The following is a 19,085-nucleotide window of genomic DNA, read 5'->3' as shown; positions in this document are numbered from 1 at the left end:
AAAAAACGCTATGAACTTATTCCCAACGCAATAGTATACAACTTTATATGACGATTCGCGCTTTAGGGCACTTTAAGAAGTTAGTTCAAATTTTGTTCTCCCTTTGAAAGGTTTTTGAAATAACAAAAAGCCTTCATATGTATGTAAAACTACATGTGAGCTAGCATAATTTTTTAAAAAGGGTGGGAGTGGAGTTAGCGAGTAAATTTGCTCACACTAACAAAAATACTAAGCCCTGGTATACCTTTCGCTTGCACTCTGGATATGTTCGCAAAAGATTTCAAGGTCGAAAAGAGTAAAATGGGCTACCACTCTCAGTTTTGGAAGTAAAAATAGAAACGCTAAGAAATCACTTCATATTAGAAAAAATTTTTATTGTTTAAAATGAATTACAAATATATTTTGTGTTGAATTTAACTTACATATGCATATAAATATTCATTAAATATACCGTGTACGTGTTTCTGAGCTCTGCTTAAAATTAGTTGTCGTTGTCGCCTTAGAAGTTGTAACTTAAATTTCATAATTGAAGTTAATTGAGTTAAATTTAATGGAATCTGCATCTTATATATTAATATTTGTGCACAAAAATGTTTTTAAATAATTTTTGCTTACATAGTTTTGTAATTTTTTTTCATGCACTTAAATTATTAAATGGCAAATTGCAATCGTTCGCATATTTTGCTTCCTAAATTTGTCATTAATGGAATTGCCCATATAGAAATGCAAAGCACTACCACACCAGTGTAAATTACATCAAACTCGTGCCGATCGTGTGCGTCGCGTCTGTACAATATTCACTATCGATATAACAATCCAGAAGAATACAGCCAACCAACTGCATATGAGTGTCATGTAGAGGCATACACCGGAATTTATGCGCCCATATTTGCGTCGTTCGTATGAAATACTCTCCACTAAGTAATCCATGAAATCGAAGATTGCTCCACAAGAGAGGCGACCCTTTATAACAGGCACTATGTTGCCGGCTCCCTGAATTTCTTTGACTAAAGCTTCGCTATACTGTTTGCAAGTAACTCGGAAGCCGTCTGTGTAGATCGATGCATAGATTAATGTATAAACAGCCATCACGCATGAGATGACTGCAGCGGGTGTCCAGTAATATGGGGAAATGCCATTATGTGTTAACTCTGATTCGGCGGTCACCACAATCATGTCACCAGATCTGTGAATATGGAGAAGAGTATTAGGCATATTTTGTGACTTTTAGAGAATTTTAAGGTTATAAAAATTAGCGTATTTTAAATGTTTAAGTCCTTACAAGCGAATTTGCATACAAGTACACATAAATTTAAATAATATAATACAGTGCACTCGCAAAAACTCGAACATACGATAACTCGAACATTCGGAAACTTGAACTTTTTTTTTCTTCATTGACTACTTTAAAACTCGAACAATTATTTTCTTTTTTCATGGAAAAGCATGTGAGAAACTGTCGTTTTGCATGTGCTGTAACGGCCAGTATTCAAATTTTTGTCGTTATGTGCGTCTTTTGTTTCATTCTAAGGCGCCGCACTGGCTAGGTTTCATGCTAATTACGGAACTTTTCTTTTAAATTGATTGATATTTGTCAGTGATACACGGGATTTTGCGCGGTTAAGATCAAATTTATTTGCGTGCTATAATGGGACGAAAACTAAATGTTTTGAGTTTATCAAAAAAGGCTGAAATAATAAACGAGGCCAAGAATGGCGTTAGTATCACAGGTCTATCCAAAAAATATAACACTGCCAAGTCCACAATTTGTGGAATTGTCAAAAATGAAAACAAAATTTTGGAATGCGTTAATAACTCGCTATCGGGCCCTGGAAAACGTAAAACGCTTCGGGCTTCAGAATTGCCAAAAATGGAAAAAAGCTTTACATTTGGTTTTTATTACAACGCAGCAAGAATTATCTTATAAATGGATTAATTTTGAAAGAGAAAGCTAAGGAGTTACATGCCAAATATGGCGAGAATGGCTCAATCTTCTTTGCCAGCGATGGATGGCTACAAATTTAAAAAAAACGACATGGCATACGATTAATTTCAATCTCAGGGGAAAAAATATCCTCGCGACCAGAGTTAGTGGAGCCTTTCAAAACTCAGTTACAAGCTAAAATTCAGGCGATGACGACGATGACATTCCACTTAGTGTCTTGAAAAACCAATAGAAGCTGAAGCTAAAAGTATGGAAAAAGAAGCTGCCGAAATTCTCGAACAATTACATCCTGAGGTAGTTATGGTTTTGATGTAAATAAAAAAACACACGATAACAATAATATATATTTATTAGGCTACTTTCACAGAAGAAGAAATAAGAGACTGGAATAACGACGACTTGATTGAAGAGGTTGAAGCTATTGAAGAAAGCGAATCCGAAGATGAAGTTGAAGCTACAGGTGGAAATGAACAAAAGCGCATAAGTTCATCCGAAGCCGTAACAATTTTCAACAAAGCTATAGCATGGGCAACTGCTGAAAAAATTAGCCCGAGGAAAGTTAATGTGCTACAATCACTGCGCGAAAAGGCTGTATTGAATGCGGTAGAAAATAAGAAACATCAAACCAAGATCATTGCTTTTTTTTCTAATAATTTGTAAACAACATTCATATTTGCTAACATTTTTTATTAAATAAACTGACAATGAACTACAAAAAATGAAACAGGATAATCTCTTTGATTAACTATGCCATCAAAATGGACAGGGTATAAAAACTGTTAAAACGACTACATAAAAAAAAATAAATAATTGGCGCGTACACTTCTGTTAGGTGTTTCGCCGAGCTCCTCCTCCTATTTGTGGTGTGCGTCTTGATGTTGTTCCACAAATGGAGGGACCTAAGTTTCAAGCCGACTCCGAACGGAAGATATTTTTATGAGGCGCTTTTTCATGGCAGAAATACACTCGGAGGTTTGCCATTGCCTGCCGAGGGGCGACCGCTATTAGAAAAATGTTTTTATTAGTTTTGCTTTCATCGGGATTCGAACCTACGTTCTCTCTGTGAATTCCGAATGGTAATCACGCACCAACCTATTCGGCTACGGCGGCCCCCCGAATACATATATATGTATATTAAAAATATATAACGTTCGAAAACTCGAACATTTCGATAACTCGGACAGGGCTGGTTTTCATTAGTTCGAGTTTTCGCGAGTGCACTGTATACATATAGGGTTCTCCAAAAGGGCCGGTCGAAATTATTATTATTTAATAAATTACTATGTTTTATTTCAAAGTGAAATAGAGTAAAGATAATAAATACCTGGTCTGGAAAACAGATCTGGTAAGATCTGTACAATTTTTGAGTTAAATGAAACAACACAAGTTTATGAGAAAAATATATTGAATGAGATTTTTAAATATTTTTTTATATTTGTTTTTGTTTTTTTTTTGTATGTTTTTTTTTTGTTTTAGATAGATACGTAATAGGTTAATTTATTTTTCTCAAAAGTCTTACAAACGATTTACAATATTTTTTACTTCATTTAAATAAACGTACGGCAATGACTTTAAAAGTCGTCTGCCGGAAACTATTCATCTATAATAAATTGTCTGTACTTTAAAGCATCAGTAATAAAATTGATTGATTCCATTGAAAATAGTTCACACCATTTAGAACATGAACTATTTCGGTATTACTAGGGATGGTATTTCCAAAGAAGGTGCAGCGGTACTGTTTTAATATTGGATATCGTCCAAGAAAATGTTGGATTGCTTCCTTCTCATTTAAGTTACATAAAGAGCAGTTTTTATTGTTTAAAATCCTTTAAAAACCCATGAAACTTTAAATTTTTCTATGTCATCTTTAAAACAACTTTGGCTTACACTATGACCCAGTTCTTTGTATATCCTGTTTAGTGCTATATTCCACATTTTTTGCCTGTTAGTAGTGTTAATATACAAGGTCTGGAACTCGAAGTGTAACCGATTAAAAGGCCATACATTTAGTTTCGATAATTACTTTCATTCAATTTAAAGTAAAAAATGTGTGAAAATAATACAAAATTAAGAATCAAAGAATTAAGAATTTACTTTTGCTCGATATGACCACCCTTTGCCTTGACTATGACCTTAAAAGACGGTCCAGGAACGAATCGCAAGCTGCCCGAATGTGACTTGCAGGTATTTTGGATCACTCGCGAACAATGGCTTTTTTCAGCGCCTCGAGCCGACTGGTGAATCTTTTAGTTCGGTCCTTGCTCCCCCAAATAGGCAAAAGAGAATAATCCATCAGATTTGCGTCTGATGAATTTGAGAGCCATTGTGTGGATGTTATGAAGTTCGGAACGTTGTTTTTTAGCCATTCCTGGTTCACTCGAGCTTTGTGAGAAGGTGCCGAGTACTGTTGAAACGCCCATTGTCTACCACTAAAATGTTTGTCTGCCCGCGGCTTCAAAGCAACCTCTGAAATTTTTCCCGATAATATTTCGCATTTACCTTGAAGCCAGGCTTGATGAAAAGGATTGAAGTGCATCCATCTGCGGTTACAGTGGCCCAAAGCATTACCTGTGACGGGTGCTGCCTCTTGGTGGCAACGGATGACTAAAAATCTCGTATGAACGGTCGGTCAATTAAACCCTATCGTTTTGGGAGTTTACGAATTGCTCAGTTTAAAAAAAATTTCCGTCAGAAAATATAATTTTCGAAAATTGACCGCTCTAACTCCTTCGCTCTCTCAAGACTGACTTGTTGCTGCATTTGGATCTTGTAACGCTTGCCTTTGGGTTCATTTTTCAGTATGCGGCGGATGTTACGGTCAGATATTTTCAATTCTTTCGCCATTTGATTGGCCTTTTGTAGGGGGTTTAGCTCAAGTCCCTTCTCCACCTTTTGAACCATTTCATGTGACGTTGCAGTCTTTTGATGACCACCTCCAGGTTTCGCAATGCTACCAGTATCATTGCAACGAGTAATGGTGCGATAAAAAAAACTTTATTTACTCTAAGGTGCTCGAGCTCACGAACAATCGCTGGTTGGGATTTTCCAGCCAAGTATAATGCAATCACACTATTCCATTTGAAATACATTACTGATTACCTTTTTTCGTGTTTACTCTCGGCAAAATACTTCCCCGCCCTTGTAAACAATGCTCTGGTCTGTAATTTAGCTGCGCAAGCGGTCTGAAGTTGGTTACACTTTAAGTGCCGGACCCTGTAATTTAGAAATGTTTCGCTTTTTTCTAACACCGTTTCGTCCCATTTCAAATTGTAAGCCAATCCTATTTGATTTAAAACCCTAGCCCAGGAAAAGTTCATTTTTAAAACTATTTTTGTTAGAAGGCGTGGTAGCTTCAAGTGTTCATATGCAAAGATTGTTTTTCGGATATAATTTAAGTGTAATGCAAGCGTGTAAATGTGACCACACGCGATCGAACTACCCCCAGGTACCAGTACGTGTCTGTTATAATAATATTCCCTCGTTTCCAAATTGAATCATCGTCATAGAGAAGCAGCCTTATATTTAGATAGTCAACTTTCAAACAACTACCAACTCTTTATGCAAGTCATTTAAATATAGCGCATAAAGTAAAGGAGACATCAGACACTCTTGCTTTACCCCAGAGAACGTTTCAAAATCATCTGAATAATCTTCACCTGATAGCTCTTGTCTCTCGTCTCTCGATATACTTTTCAATGATTTTCTTTATTATTCCGGCAAGAACTCTTCGTAGCTCGGAGTGTTTCTATGTTAGTCTCTCAAAATCTCTTTATGCTCGAAATGCTCCAATTATTAGAGCCTTAATTGAGTTTAATAAAATCTCTAAATTTGTTGAGATAGATTCTTCATTTCCAAAAGATCGCCTATTGGAAGTTTTGAATATTAGAAATTGTACTTTATTTTGTTGAATAGCTATTAACCTTAAAATATGCTTACTTAGCCTATAAAAATCTATTAGATAATAAATAAATAAATAATTAAATAAGTAAGTGGAGATTGTGTTTGAATTGCAAACGTTTGTAAATCGATGCCTGAGCACAATAATACGAGCTTGGTGGCCAGAAATTGGATAGCGAACGCTGAATTGCACAGAAGGTACAATCAAGTTACAATGGACGTCGGTAAAAATTGTAGATCATCTGTAGTTAAGAGTTAATATCCGGGGCCGAGGACTGTCATCTCAGCAACATTAATAAATATGTATGGAAAATATTTTCTGATGTTACAACAACAACAACATGACATCGTATAGAATTTGATATCGTTCAACCGTGCACCGTTGCTTTGCACGCTCTCATCCCTACTTTTCAACCTAGTACTACACTCTATTATAACTGATTTAGATCCGGGAGGCACACTTTTTTACAAATCTACACAAATTTGTGCCTATGCTGTCATCCACATATCCAGAAACAAACATTGTCTGTAGTACAAACATACTCTAAATATTTATGCGCCTTGAATCATCTGCTAGGATGGTAGGATATGCCATCACCGAAAATATAAAACCAGATATATGGAAGGTGCCGCACGCAACGTAGCCCGTTTTTTAAAAATCGGCAGCTATAGTTTTGAAAAAGTCAATGAATTTAAGTCCTTGGATCTGTGCTGAGTGCGCAGAAAAATATATCAATTGCCATAAAAAATGCAAGATGCAAATGAATCCTACTACGGCCATACAACTTTCGAGACAACTTTCTAGAAACCTGAATTTTCGAATATATAAAACCGTCATAAGACCTACACTCATATACGGTTGCGAAGTCTGGGCGATGAAATCCAATGAAACCGATCAATTAACTTGCTTCGAAACAAAGATTCTCAGAAAGATGTGTGGCCTTGTAAGACTGGAAGATGATACCTACCGCATTCGGTACAATGACGAGTTGGACACACTTATCAGAGATTCAAATGTTATTGGATACGTCAAAGCGCAAAGAATTTGATGGTACGGTCATATTCTGCGATTGAGCAATGATAGAACTGTATATAGATCTTCGAAACAAATCCACAAGACAACGGAAGAAGAGTTGGGCCGTATATATCTGAGGTATATCTGAAAAGAAAGCCTGAAACTAATGGCGGAAAAGAAAACGAACAGAACGGATCATAAATTAAACCAAATGTCTATCAGAATCACAGCAAAATTTGTATGCGGTTCCCGATCATTGGCCATTGAAACACAGTTAATAGCTGAAACCTACAGCTATCGAAATTTTAATTTGAATTAGTTTTCAAAAAAAAATATAGTTCATTCCAAAGCGCATTTATTAAAGGTGGTGGCACTAGACCAACAACAACATTTTGTACGTTTCATTGTCAAAGAAAAGTATTGGCAAAGTAGAAAACCTAAAATGAATTCGCCTTGTTTCACTCTGAGCGAAACAACAAGAAAAAACATAAATCAGTTGATTTACCGATACCACCTTTAATAGATTCGCCTTGGTTCATTCCTTAACACAGTCACATGAATGGCAGTTCCTAACTTTATTCGAAATTCATAAAAACTTATAAAATTCGTTTAATTTTTAATCAGAATTTTCAGTAAATTTTGAGTTTGCAATTTTATAGTCTATGCATTTTGGTATAATAAACTGTAAATTGAAATTGGCTCAAACATCGCGTTGAATTTTTAAAATGGGTTTTGCTAACGATGTGTAACTTTTTCTCCATACAAAAAATGTGTTAACAAAAAAAAAAAAAAACTGTATACATCAAATGGCTACTTGTAAATACAATCGATTGATTATAAATAAAAAATGCATGACCTTCGACTTTTTTTAACAAATGGATTTACATCACTTTCGAAATAAGCATGGGAGTTAAATTGATATTTACCATCCATTCTCCGTAAAGCCAATTTATATTGAATAACACTTTAAGCGTCAGCGAAATTTAAAGTGAGTGACATCTTAAATTAAATTAAATGCAGACCTTCACCCACGATTGCAGTTCTAAATTGTATATATGCTTGAAAGTATGTATGTTCGTCTGTGACTTGTAGTTATTAACCTTTGACAAAGTTTAAATTAGCAGTAAACGGAGAATAAATTAAATAGATTAGCTGATGAATGTGTGAAGAAGGGAAGCATTGCAATAAAGCTAAAACCAATATTTGGTGCTAGTTTTGGGGCAGTTCTATGAATATATAGTGTATGTATGAATGTGTAGATATGTATGAATATATTAATCACCCATTTGACTTGAAATATTACAGGCGTTTTGTTGCCTCAATAATTGTGAGTGAATTATAGCAACCGTCACGTCATACTGTGTTTGTGTATGACATACATAGACTTTGGGTTTTTCGTCATTGTAGGAGGCTGCCTAGGCCTGCCAAACGTGCCCGAAGTTTTCGAAGATTCTCGGACAATTGTAAGAAGAAAAAGTTTTGAAACTTCCAAATTTATAAATTTTTTTTACTGTTCCAATGCATTCTGATGCAATTTCGGAACATATTCTTGACCAAAAAACAAATATAAATTAGACAAGGTGGCGAAAATTACACTATCGGAATATTGACGTGACAACCATTCGGGAGTGCATAGGTTCGAAATAGAAAAAGTTTTTCTAATACCGGTCGCCATGGCAAATCTCCGAGTGTATTGCTGCCATGAAAAAAGCTTCTCCTCCATCTGCCATTTGGGGCGGCATAAAACTGTAGGTCCTTCTATTCATTGAAAAAATCAAGATGCACACCAGAAATAGGAAGAGGAGCTCAGCTAAACACTAAAATAGGTGTAAGCGTCTGGGCGATTTTACGACTACTAAAATTCCGGCCATTTCGATTATTTATGTGATTTTATCGCCATTTTCTTTAACTTCAAAAATGCCTGAACGGAATCGACGAAACCAAAATTGCACGTAATTAGCTGTTACAATATCGGCACCATAAACACCATTCTACCGAGAAAATAATGAATTTATTATATATTATAACTGAATAAAGTGCTGAAAGTCAGCGTCTGAAGGGATACGGAATTTAAGTTTAGGGCCTCTGGGTAAAATTTATGCCTGCATGAACGTTTCAAAGCCATTATAGCCGACTTAGTTGATATAACTCAGCCTTAGAATGCAACGATTTGATTTAAGTACGACGTTATTACTTACAGTGATGCAAACATTTGAATTACTAAGTTTACATAAGCGCTTCCACAGCCACCTATACAAATATCGCTGCTAATCCTGTATATATGTACCACATTCACCGAAAAGTTCTCGAGACAACCGCCAAGTGACTCTCTAATAGCTCCTGGTGACGCTCCAGCATGCATGTCCAGCAGGCTTTATGTGTGCGTGTCGGGTGACACTCGTACTTGCTTCGTGCCACACATACTTGTCGGCTTTTGCATGATGATAATCAAAAATTTTAGATATTAGCGTCAAGCACCCGACACGCACACATATAAGCCTGCTGGACATGCATGCTGGAGCGTCACCAGGAGCTATTAGAGAGTCACTTGGCGGTTGTCTCGGGAACTTTTCGGTGAATGTGGTACATATATACAGGCTTAGCAGCGATATTTGTATAGGTGGCTGTGGAAGCGCTTATGTAAACTTAGTAATGCAAATGTTTTGCATGCTTGAGCGTCACCAGGAGCTATAAGCCAACAGATTTGAGTTTTTTTATTGTTAGGTTGCCACACCTGTGATTAACATTCCCACCAAAATTGTATCGCCATTGCTTGGTATCTGTAAAAGTTACGCTGTCTTGAGTAAATCTACTTCGGCACAGGTTTTCGATTTTCTAGAGTTTGAAAAATCAATTCGAATTTTCAACGAGTTTGTATTAAATTTTTGCGTTAAAAATGGATTCAATGTTGGGAAAATAGAAATATTGGGAAATTGTTTCGGTAATAATACTCTGAAGAAAACAGCAGTTTACTAGTGGCATGAACGCTTCAGAAGAGATCGTAAGTCTATCGAGGATCGTAGTAGCAGGCCGACGACATCGACAACTGATGAAAAAATCGATAAAATAAAAGAAGGGTTGATCACTAACGACAAATTAATCATCGAAAAGCTGGCAGAGGACTTGAAGTTTGCTTATGGATCCGTTCAGGCCATTGTAGTTAATGGTTTGGGTTTGCTCCGCCTTGCTGCAAAGTCGGTCCCAAAGGACCTGAACTTCATGCGAAAAAGGGACCGCGTGCATATAGCCAAAGATATGATTTCCAAGGTTGAATCGAACCCAACGTTCATCAAACATATCATTACTGGAGATGAGACGTAGGTTTATGAGTACAACACACAATCCAGACATCAGGTGAGTGAGTGGAGCTCTCCAGAGAATGGTTGATTGGTTGGTTAGAGTGGTAATTCATCCAGAATCCAACTAGCGCTTCCGAACCATTTTGTTGCTACATCCTCGTTACCAACTTGTTTAACAGTTATTTACAGCAACACTATATCCAGTCTGTGCGGTTAGGAACCTTATTAGGCTGTTGACGTCTAAGCTAGACAGTTGGTGGAGACTTTCGAACAGCGGTTTGTCCAGGGTTAACATTCTGCCCTTCCATAGGCTTGGTTTTCACTCAAGGTGGTAAGGCTATTCCTACTTTGTTCCACCAGTTTAGAGGTTATTGCCGCCGAATCTGGTGCCTGGATTGCAGCTTGACTATCCGAAAGAAGAGCAATATTGCCCTTAAAAGAGAAATCTGTGATTAGTAGCCTACAAGCTTCTCCAATCGCCCGTACTTCCGCCTGGAAGACACTGCTGGTGAACACAGCGAATGAGCTAAGCCAAAAAAACCACGTCATTTTCATTCAAAAAAGAAAATGATGCTCACGGTTTTTATGGATTACAACGGTATTGTAAACTACGCATTTTTGCAAGAAGCTCAGACAGTTAATAAGGACTATTATTTGGGTGTTACGAGATGTTTACGTGAATCAATTCGTCAAAAAAGGAAGGATTTGTGGGAAAACAATTCGTAGATTTTGCACCATAATAACGCACCCTCGCATAGGGCCACCATTATCCGTGAATTTTTGGCCAAGAACGAAACAAATATGTACCAATCAAACTGCCATCAAATTCACCTGATTTGACTCCCTGTGACTTTTTCAGTTTGATGAGACGAAAAACCACAACGGGGAACGCGTTTTAACAGCCGAAAGGAAGTAATGCAAAAATCGAAGGCGGTTATGATGGCTATACCGAAAATAGAGCTCCAGAAAGTTTCTAGAGCGGGATCAAACGCTGGCATAAGTGCATTGCAATTGGTGGCGGGTACTTTGAAGGTAATAATAACACTTTTGGGAAATAAACTTGTATTTTGAATTTTCCGAATATATTCCGGGAACTTTTTGACCGAGTTGGTTGGTAGCTTAATGCTCGTATCCTCACAGTTCTAATGTACTTATTGGTTGATGAAACCCACTACCACTTGAGTGAGTTCCTAAAGTATTGATTAAAATTTTCATTTGAATGGAAACCATAATAATCCAAGTATAGTCAAGAAGCTGTGAATTTAATAATTACTCGTAATTAAACATTCTCAAACGCAATATATATGCACATATATCAAATTGATATTAACTCACCTTTGCCTAATTGTGGTGGTGCCCGTTTTTCGTTTTGTTGTGCCCATACAAATGCGATATCCATGATAAATGCCCAGCACAATGGCAAACACTAGCGGGAAGATGAGTCCGTATGTGGCATAATGACAATAGGCTATATGCCCGCCTTCGAAGCTGCTGTAGGTGGAGCGTCCATGTAAGTAGCAGCCGCAATTAGTTTCCGGGCAAGCGTTCAGCACATAGCGCCAATGTGCCCATGCAACGCCCGATGTAATGCAGCAGATGACGGAGGTGGCAATGATTAGTGGGTACAAATAGGCAAGCGCCCTCTCAGCGCTGTACGACATGTTTTTGTTATTCCACAAAAAATACTAGTTTCACTGATCAAAAAGTTACTTTATGAAATCATTCGTATAACTTTTGGTACATAACAAACAATTTTTCGGCTGAAAGGTATAAAAAATGCAAGAAAAAAAAACTAATTAGAAACCAAACTAAAAGAGAATAAACCAAGTAATGCCACTCATTCACTCGATTTTATACTTTTTTATTCTTCAGTCTGATAAGGCAGTGACGACGCAGTGAGATGCCGCACTGTATCTATGATTACACATACATACGCAAAATGCTACTACTACCTGCGCACCTGCATAGGTGAGCACCGAGGTGAGCGAGAGTGGATCACATGGGGTATGAGCAAGGTATAAGCAGTTGCACAGGTAAGATCTGAGTGGTGCCATATGTTGAGAAGTTAATTTTGCCAGTAATAAAATTAAAAATTAGAAAAATGTGCTAAGTTAAATAGTTGAGCAACCAGAGGGCAGCAACTAGCTTCTTAGGCGTATTTCGAGCACCATAAGTCCTTTTTATACGCTTAAAAAACTAAATATTTTCTTTTTAAATCCCTTCACAGGTGGCAGCAATGGGAAATGTTAAACTCATTGAGTCACTGTCCATAAACATTATTTTGACTCAGGCGTGTGCGCACAAAAAATACGTTTTTTCGATTAGCTTGTTTGTATGTAGTGGTGTATCGGTGTGAATGCTCAGCAACACCTGAGCTGCACTCCAATTGCTTTCGGAATATATTCTTTTTTTACTGAGCACAAGCACCCAAGCAATAAATTCAACTAGTGCTCCGTCCGCAACGTGCATTACAATTTTACCGAAATATTTAACATAGAAAATATAGAAAATTATAATTATTTACTTCGCACGCTAGTGTACCGCGTCAGCGCAATGAACTTTTAACAACGATGTCGCACTCAAACTGACTGGGCTGATGGCTAGCGCTAGTTTGTCAACACGCTTGAGGAAAAGTAATGGCTCCCAGCAATCTTTAGGCGGTGGTCTTCCAAGTGAGCGTCGGAGAGGCACTTGGAGCGCATTTGAGTATGTCAAATTATGACGTTACTACTGTATCAACGACCAGTTGTTAGTTTGCGGTTTATTAGTAAACAAATAGCAAAAGGCATTTTCTAGTTGAATTGTTGTTATGCATTGTTTAGAAGCACCCCAGACATGTCTTGCTCTGAGTGTGATTCATTTGTTAGTACTTGCATTTTCCTATTGCCATCTCTCACAAATTAAGGTTGTTGTTTTTTTTTACTTCAGATTTCATATGTAGCGAAGGAAGGGTTAATTGTATTTGTGATAAATTAGTCATAGTCGTCCAATTATGAAATTTGTGTATGTAGTAAGAAAGGGAAGCGTATGCGCATGAACTTCTTAAATCAACGTGGCACTTAGAATCCAGTATTCATAGTTCATAAATGAATAAAAAATAATAAAAGCAAATGAATGACCCGACATGTTATCACTATGGAAAATACGATATTTTAACCAATTTTATTCAGCTTTCAGGAATTTTTCCTCACACCCACCTGTAGATCGCAAAGCTATGTACCACCTTGATCAATAAGTTGCGGGAATATATTCATAACATTCAAACTACCAGTTTATTTCTCAAAAGTTATTTTATCGCCTTGAAAGTACTTCCCATCAACTACAACTCACTTGCGCCAGCGTTTGATCCAGCTCTAGAAACTTTCTGGAGCTCTATTTTCGGTATAGCCATCAGAACCGTCTTCGATTTATCCATTACTTCCTTTCGGCTGTTAAAGCGTGTTCCCCGTAATGGTTTTTTGACTCGATCACAGGGTGCAATATCAGGTGAATTCGATGGTGTTCGATTGGAATTGGTTTCGTTCTTGGCCAAAAATTCACGAATTCTGTGCGAGGGTGCGTTATAGGGTTATATACAGTTAGAGTTTTCAAAAAATCGATTTTTTTATTTTATTTTCTTAACGTAATATATTTAAGAATATACACAGAAAATTTAATATCGTTCTGGTGAATATTTTCGAAGTTACAGGCAAATTTGAAAAGGTCTTTCGAAGTGCTTGAAAGTACAAGGAAAAGTTTAAACGCGTTTTAACACGAGCTTCTTAAATATATTTTTTAGTAATTAATCGAAGATTTTTTCTCACCCATAAATATTTTTTTATAAACAATTTGAAGCCGAAATTTTGGTCAAAAATCGATTTTTGTTTTTGAGAAATCGCCATTTTGTCAAAAAATGTTATTTGGTTATTTCTTTGATTAGTTACTAAAACGAAATCTGTTTGGTTTTTTAATTTCAGAGGATCCAGTTCAGAGATATAGTGGTCACCGCAAAACGTGTTTTTTTGAGAGGAGCCCCGGAGATCAGCTGTAGCTCTTTTCCAAATAAATATTTTTACTACCATATATATAGTATATATAATTGGCACGTACACCCTTTTTGGGTGTTTGGCCGAGCACCTCCTCCTATTTGTGGCGTGCGTCTTGATGTTGTTCCACAAATGGAGGGTCCAGGGTACAGTTTCAAGCCGACTCCGAACGGCAGATATTTTTTTATGAGGAGCTTTTTCATGGCAGAATACACTCGGAGGTTTGCCATTGACTGCCGAGGGGCGACCGCTATTAGAAAAATATTTTTCTTAAATTTGGTGTTTCACCGAGATTCGAACCAACGTTCTCTCTGTGAATTCCGAATGGTAATCACGCACCAACCCACTCGGCAACGGCGGCCGCCCGTACTATTAAGTCTAAAAATATATGTAGTTAACCCTTTCGCGATATTGTTGCCATATGGCAACAGTAAACTTTAAAAGGCCGTCAAAACTCTCTTGCAAAAAATATCAACTTTTTTGTTACATATTTTCAAAAATTGAAGTTTAATGGTTAAACAGAAATAAAATAAATAATAACCGCTCATTATATATCGGTAATACAACATTTGAAATTTGTATTTTGCATTTTTAGATTTTTGAGGCATTTTGGGCAAATGTTTTCAACCATTTTTGAATAAAGTATATAGAAAAATGTTCAATCTGTCATTTAGCATAAAATATTTTTCGCTCACAGCTTTAAAAGCTGTGCTAATTTTTAAAACTAAGCTTGTTGCCATATGGCAACAAATTTCTCATAAGGTGTTAACTTGCATTAGATTGCATAAGCAGTTTATTTGCGATTGAAACCAATACAAAACATTTGTTGCCATATGGCAACATTATAAAAAAGCACTTAACAAAAAAAAAAATAAAAAAAAAATGTATTTGTATTGTTATTGGTCCTAAAATAAATACTCAGACAAAAATTTGGATTTTTTGGATGGCGCAATAAAAAGATGTAGCGAAAGGGTTAAAAGATAACAAAATATGTGTTGTTTTTTCTCAGAAAAAATTCTAGAAAATTCGCTTTTTTCGGTCTTCTAACTGTATATAACCCGTTATCATGATGCAAAATCCACGAGTTGTTTTCCCACAAATCTTTTCTTTTTTGCGAATTGCTTCATGTTAACGTCTCATAATGTCCAAATAATAGTCCTTATTAACTTTCTAACCTTCTGAGTAGTGTGCAATACCGTTGTAATCCATATAACCGTGAGCATAGCTTTTTTTTGACTGAAAAAGACGAGGGTTTTTGGTTTTGGCTCAATAGGAGCTCTCCACTCGCTTGTCTGACGCATGGATTGCGTATCGTACAAATAAACCTACGTCTCGTCTCCTGGAATGATGCGTTTGGAAATAATGTATTAAGTGCGCAACTAAGTTCTCGCTGTTTTTTTTATGAAAATACAACTTTATTCTGAAAAAATGGTTACAAGTGAATCATTGAAAGTATTATCCATCGCTGGCTACTACTTTTGCCCATCTTTCTTTTGAGGTTATCCACGGATCAAGAAATTTTTTGATGTCTTCATATGAATGGAACTGCTGGTCAGCTAGACCATGTGCCATCGATCGGCACAGGTGATAATCGGACGGCGCAATATTTGGAGAATATGGCGGGTGGGGTAGGATTTCCCATTTCAGTGTTTCCAGGTAGGTTTTAAGGGGTTTGGCAATGTGAGGCCAAGCGTATATTCATACCTCTCCGCGTATTGCGGCCGCTTCTCACGAAGTGCTCGGCTCAATCGCATCAATTGAAGTCGATACCGATCCCCAGTGATGGTTTCGCTTGGTTTTAATAGTTCATAATAAATAACACCAACTTGGCCCCACCAAATACCTTCGCAGCGTGAATATCCGACCAAGGAGACGACTTAGAAGCATTACCGGGCAGTCCCCATGACTTTATTTTCTTTGGATTGCTGTAATGAATCCATTTTTCATCACCCTTCTTTTTTTGCCGCTGGAGGCGAAAAAACGACGTTCAACATCCCTTGGTTTTAACTCATAAGGAACCCAAGTCACCTGTTTCTGAATCATTCCCAAAGCATGCAATCGCTTGGAAATGGATTGGCGGGTAACTCCTAATACTGAAGCAAGCTCTTCTTACGTTTGACACTGATCCTCATTGAGCAAAGGCTCCAATTTAGAGTCTTCGAAGGTTTTTGGCCTTCCTTCACGCGGACGGTCGTCAGCATTAAAATCACCGTCTTTGAAGCGACGGAACCAATCTCGGCACGTTGTTTCACTTAAAGAAGTATTTCCATAAACTTTTTGTAGCTCTCGATGCGCTTCAGCCGCCGTTTTTTCGAATGAAAGAGGGAAATCAACACTTCTCGCAAATGACGATTATTCGGCACAAAATCAGACATTTCACAAAACCAAAAGTATATGATACCAAAACAAAATCACTAATGTGTCGCAGTTTGTTTACCATATGTCTAAGCTTGGTTTATGACGTTTAGGTTATACTCGTATTAGCCACCATTCGGATCGAGATTGCTGAACTGAATGCGATAATGTGTGAGCGAGTCTTTGAAAATTTTTATTCTCGTTTGACAATCGATTGTTGTTAATTGTCAAAAGCCATATTTTGAATAGTGAAACCTGAAAGAATTTAAATTTTTATATAATTTATTTAAAACAATATCTAAGCGCTTCTTTTGAAAGACCCTTTACAAGTATAAATATAAGTGAAATGTCTATCCATAACACAATTGCGAATTGTAATTTTAAAATTGGCCACAACTAGGCTCTTAGACTCCACTTATACGCAAATGAAATCCTACTTGCTTTAAATATAATAATTAGCATAAATTAAAGTTTATGACGAGCGGCGATTTAATTGCAAAAAACCGCCTTCAACTATACCAAAAGGTCGAGAACTGTACAAAGTACAATAATCAAGACTAGCATCATAAAAATGTTTTTGATGGCGCCATCTTTCTAATGAGTTAGTGCCTTAGAAGTTCATCTCTAGCTGCCTTCCACTGAAAGCTTGGTCACATTTGGTTCACTGGAAGCGAAGTTATTGCGCCTAAAGTGTCAGTATGTTTGTGTCATCGGTACAAAAATGAGTTTCGAACAAAGAGCTAATATCAAATTTTGTTTTAAAATCGGTAAAACGTTTACCGAAACATTTGAATTGTTGACTGTCTATCTCGTGCCCGAGTTCATGAATGGTTTACTCGTTTCAGAGATGGTTGTGAGGATATAAATGACAATGAACATACATGAGGCTGCCCAAAATCAGTAATCACCGAAAACTCCATCAAAATTGTTCGTAAATTTATCAAAAATGAACCGAAATTATCGTTTAAATTCGTGGAATCGGGGTTGAATATCTCCAAAACATCTATTTATCGCATTTCAACTGACCATTTGGGCTTACGAAAGGTCTGTGCACGTTTCATTCCGCACAAGTTAACTGAGGACCAAAAATTGCTCAGAATTCAACATTCGAAAGACCTCATTAAAGAGGTGAGAAAAGAGCAGAACTTCGTTTACAATATTGTAACAGATGAAACATGGTGTCTCCATCATGAATCTGAAACTTAGCGTCAAAGTGCCGAATGGAAGGCCCCAGACGAGCCACCACCCAAAAAATCGTGTTTGGAAAAGTCGCTCTTGTCCACAAGGAGTTCATGCCAACAGGCCCACCCGTCAATGTAATTTTCTATCTTGGTGTTTTGAAGCGTTTGTTGCATCGCATTCGCCGAATTCGCCCAAATACCGCGAAGGAGGAAGCTGACGTTTATTGCATTTTAATGCATCATCTCATCTATCCACTCTTGTGACTGATTTTTTGACTAGAAATCCTAGAAATCATTTTAACCATCAATCACCATCAAGGGAAAACGTTTTGCGTCCGTAGAGGCCATCCAAAAGACTTGTACCGACTTCCTGAAGGACATTCCGGATTCCGTTTAATGATCTGAAACACTCTTTCGAAAAGCCTTTAGATCGCACACAACAGTGTATCGAGGCCAGAGGGGACTATTTTGAATAAATAAACTCGAAGTTATCAGAACGAAGCTCCGGTCGTTTCTATTTCAGCTCAGTCTTATTTATTTTGGACTTCACCATATATATAATCAAGTTCTAAAACCAGTATGGTTCTACGATGCACAAATCTGGTGCTGTATGAGCTAAAACAATATTGCAATACAATAAATCCAACCATTTTAAGATTAGCCTTTTCACTGAAGCAATAAACAGAACAAAGCTGAATGACACTCCATGAGGCTCCTTAGGTATGAAAAGAAAGCAGCTAACAAACTAGGGGAATCTATTGCTGGACCCCAGTCCATCTTGGATTCGTTAGTGTAAAGTGAAGTTGAATTCTCTTCGACTATTGAATTTAAATTCCATCCCTTTCGCGTGCGGAACTTTACCTTAAACTCCATTCTAAAGTCGAGGGTAGTAGTAGTAAAATCTGATGAGTTGCTAGCAAGTCTTTGGTTATCTAAAATGACGTTATACTATAGTAAATGGCACATTTCTAGAAAGGAGCATCTATAAAAAATGAAAATCGAATTTACGAAGCCAGCCCTATGTAGATACACGTTTAGGAGTGTAGGAAAAATGTTTCTTAGTTAAGAAATTTATCTCTGGTTGTTAATATTTGCTATTAGTTTTATGGGCTTCCATTTAATTTGTTTATTTGTGCTTCCCTCAAATATTCCTTCATAATTCCTTCACATCGACACACATGGCCGGTAAACAAATTAAAATCGAGTGCAACGTCAAACAGCAAATGCATATGTAATCAATTTTCTAGTAAATTTTTCTGTTTAATTCATAAATACAGATGCCAGCGAAAGTATTTGAGTGCAAATGTTTATAAAAATGTGTTTTATTTTACATACACATTCATACAAATCTGTATTGAAAAAAAATTA

At 36.9% G+C, this 19,085-nt stretch overlaps 1 protein-coding gene across 1 annotated transcript; it reads right to left on the bottom strand.

Annotated features, from left to right (window-relative positions):
- Positions 1–349: 349 nt before the first annotated feature.
- LOC129249959 (uncharacterized) lies at positions 350–12,760 on the bottom strand. The gene is made up of 3 exons (XM_054889621.1): positions 12,681–12,760; positions 11,492–11,916; positions 350–1,186 (listed from the first exon to the last, which is right to left on the bottom strand). The coding sequence occupies exons 2-3, from the start codon at positions 11,815–11,817 to the stop codon at positions 757–759; spliced, it is 756 nt and encodes a 251-aa protein (XP_054745596.1). The 5' UTR covers positions 11,818–11,916; positions 12,681–12,760; the 3' UTR covers positions 350–756.
- Positions 12,761–19,085: the final 6,325 nt, after the last annotated feature.

This window comes from Anastrepha obliqua, chromosome 1, assembly GCF_027943255.1.
Source record: "Anastrepha obliqua isolate idAnaObli1 chromosome 1, idAnaObli1_1.0, whole genome shotgun sequence".
Classification (NCBI taxonomy): domain Eukaryota; kingdom Metazoa; phylum Arthropoda; class Insecta; order Diptera; family Tephritidae; genus Anastrepha; species Anastrepha obliqua.
The sequence above is the reverse complement of the archived record's forward strand: the minus strand, read 5'-3'. Positions and strand labels throughout refer to the sequence as shown.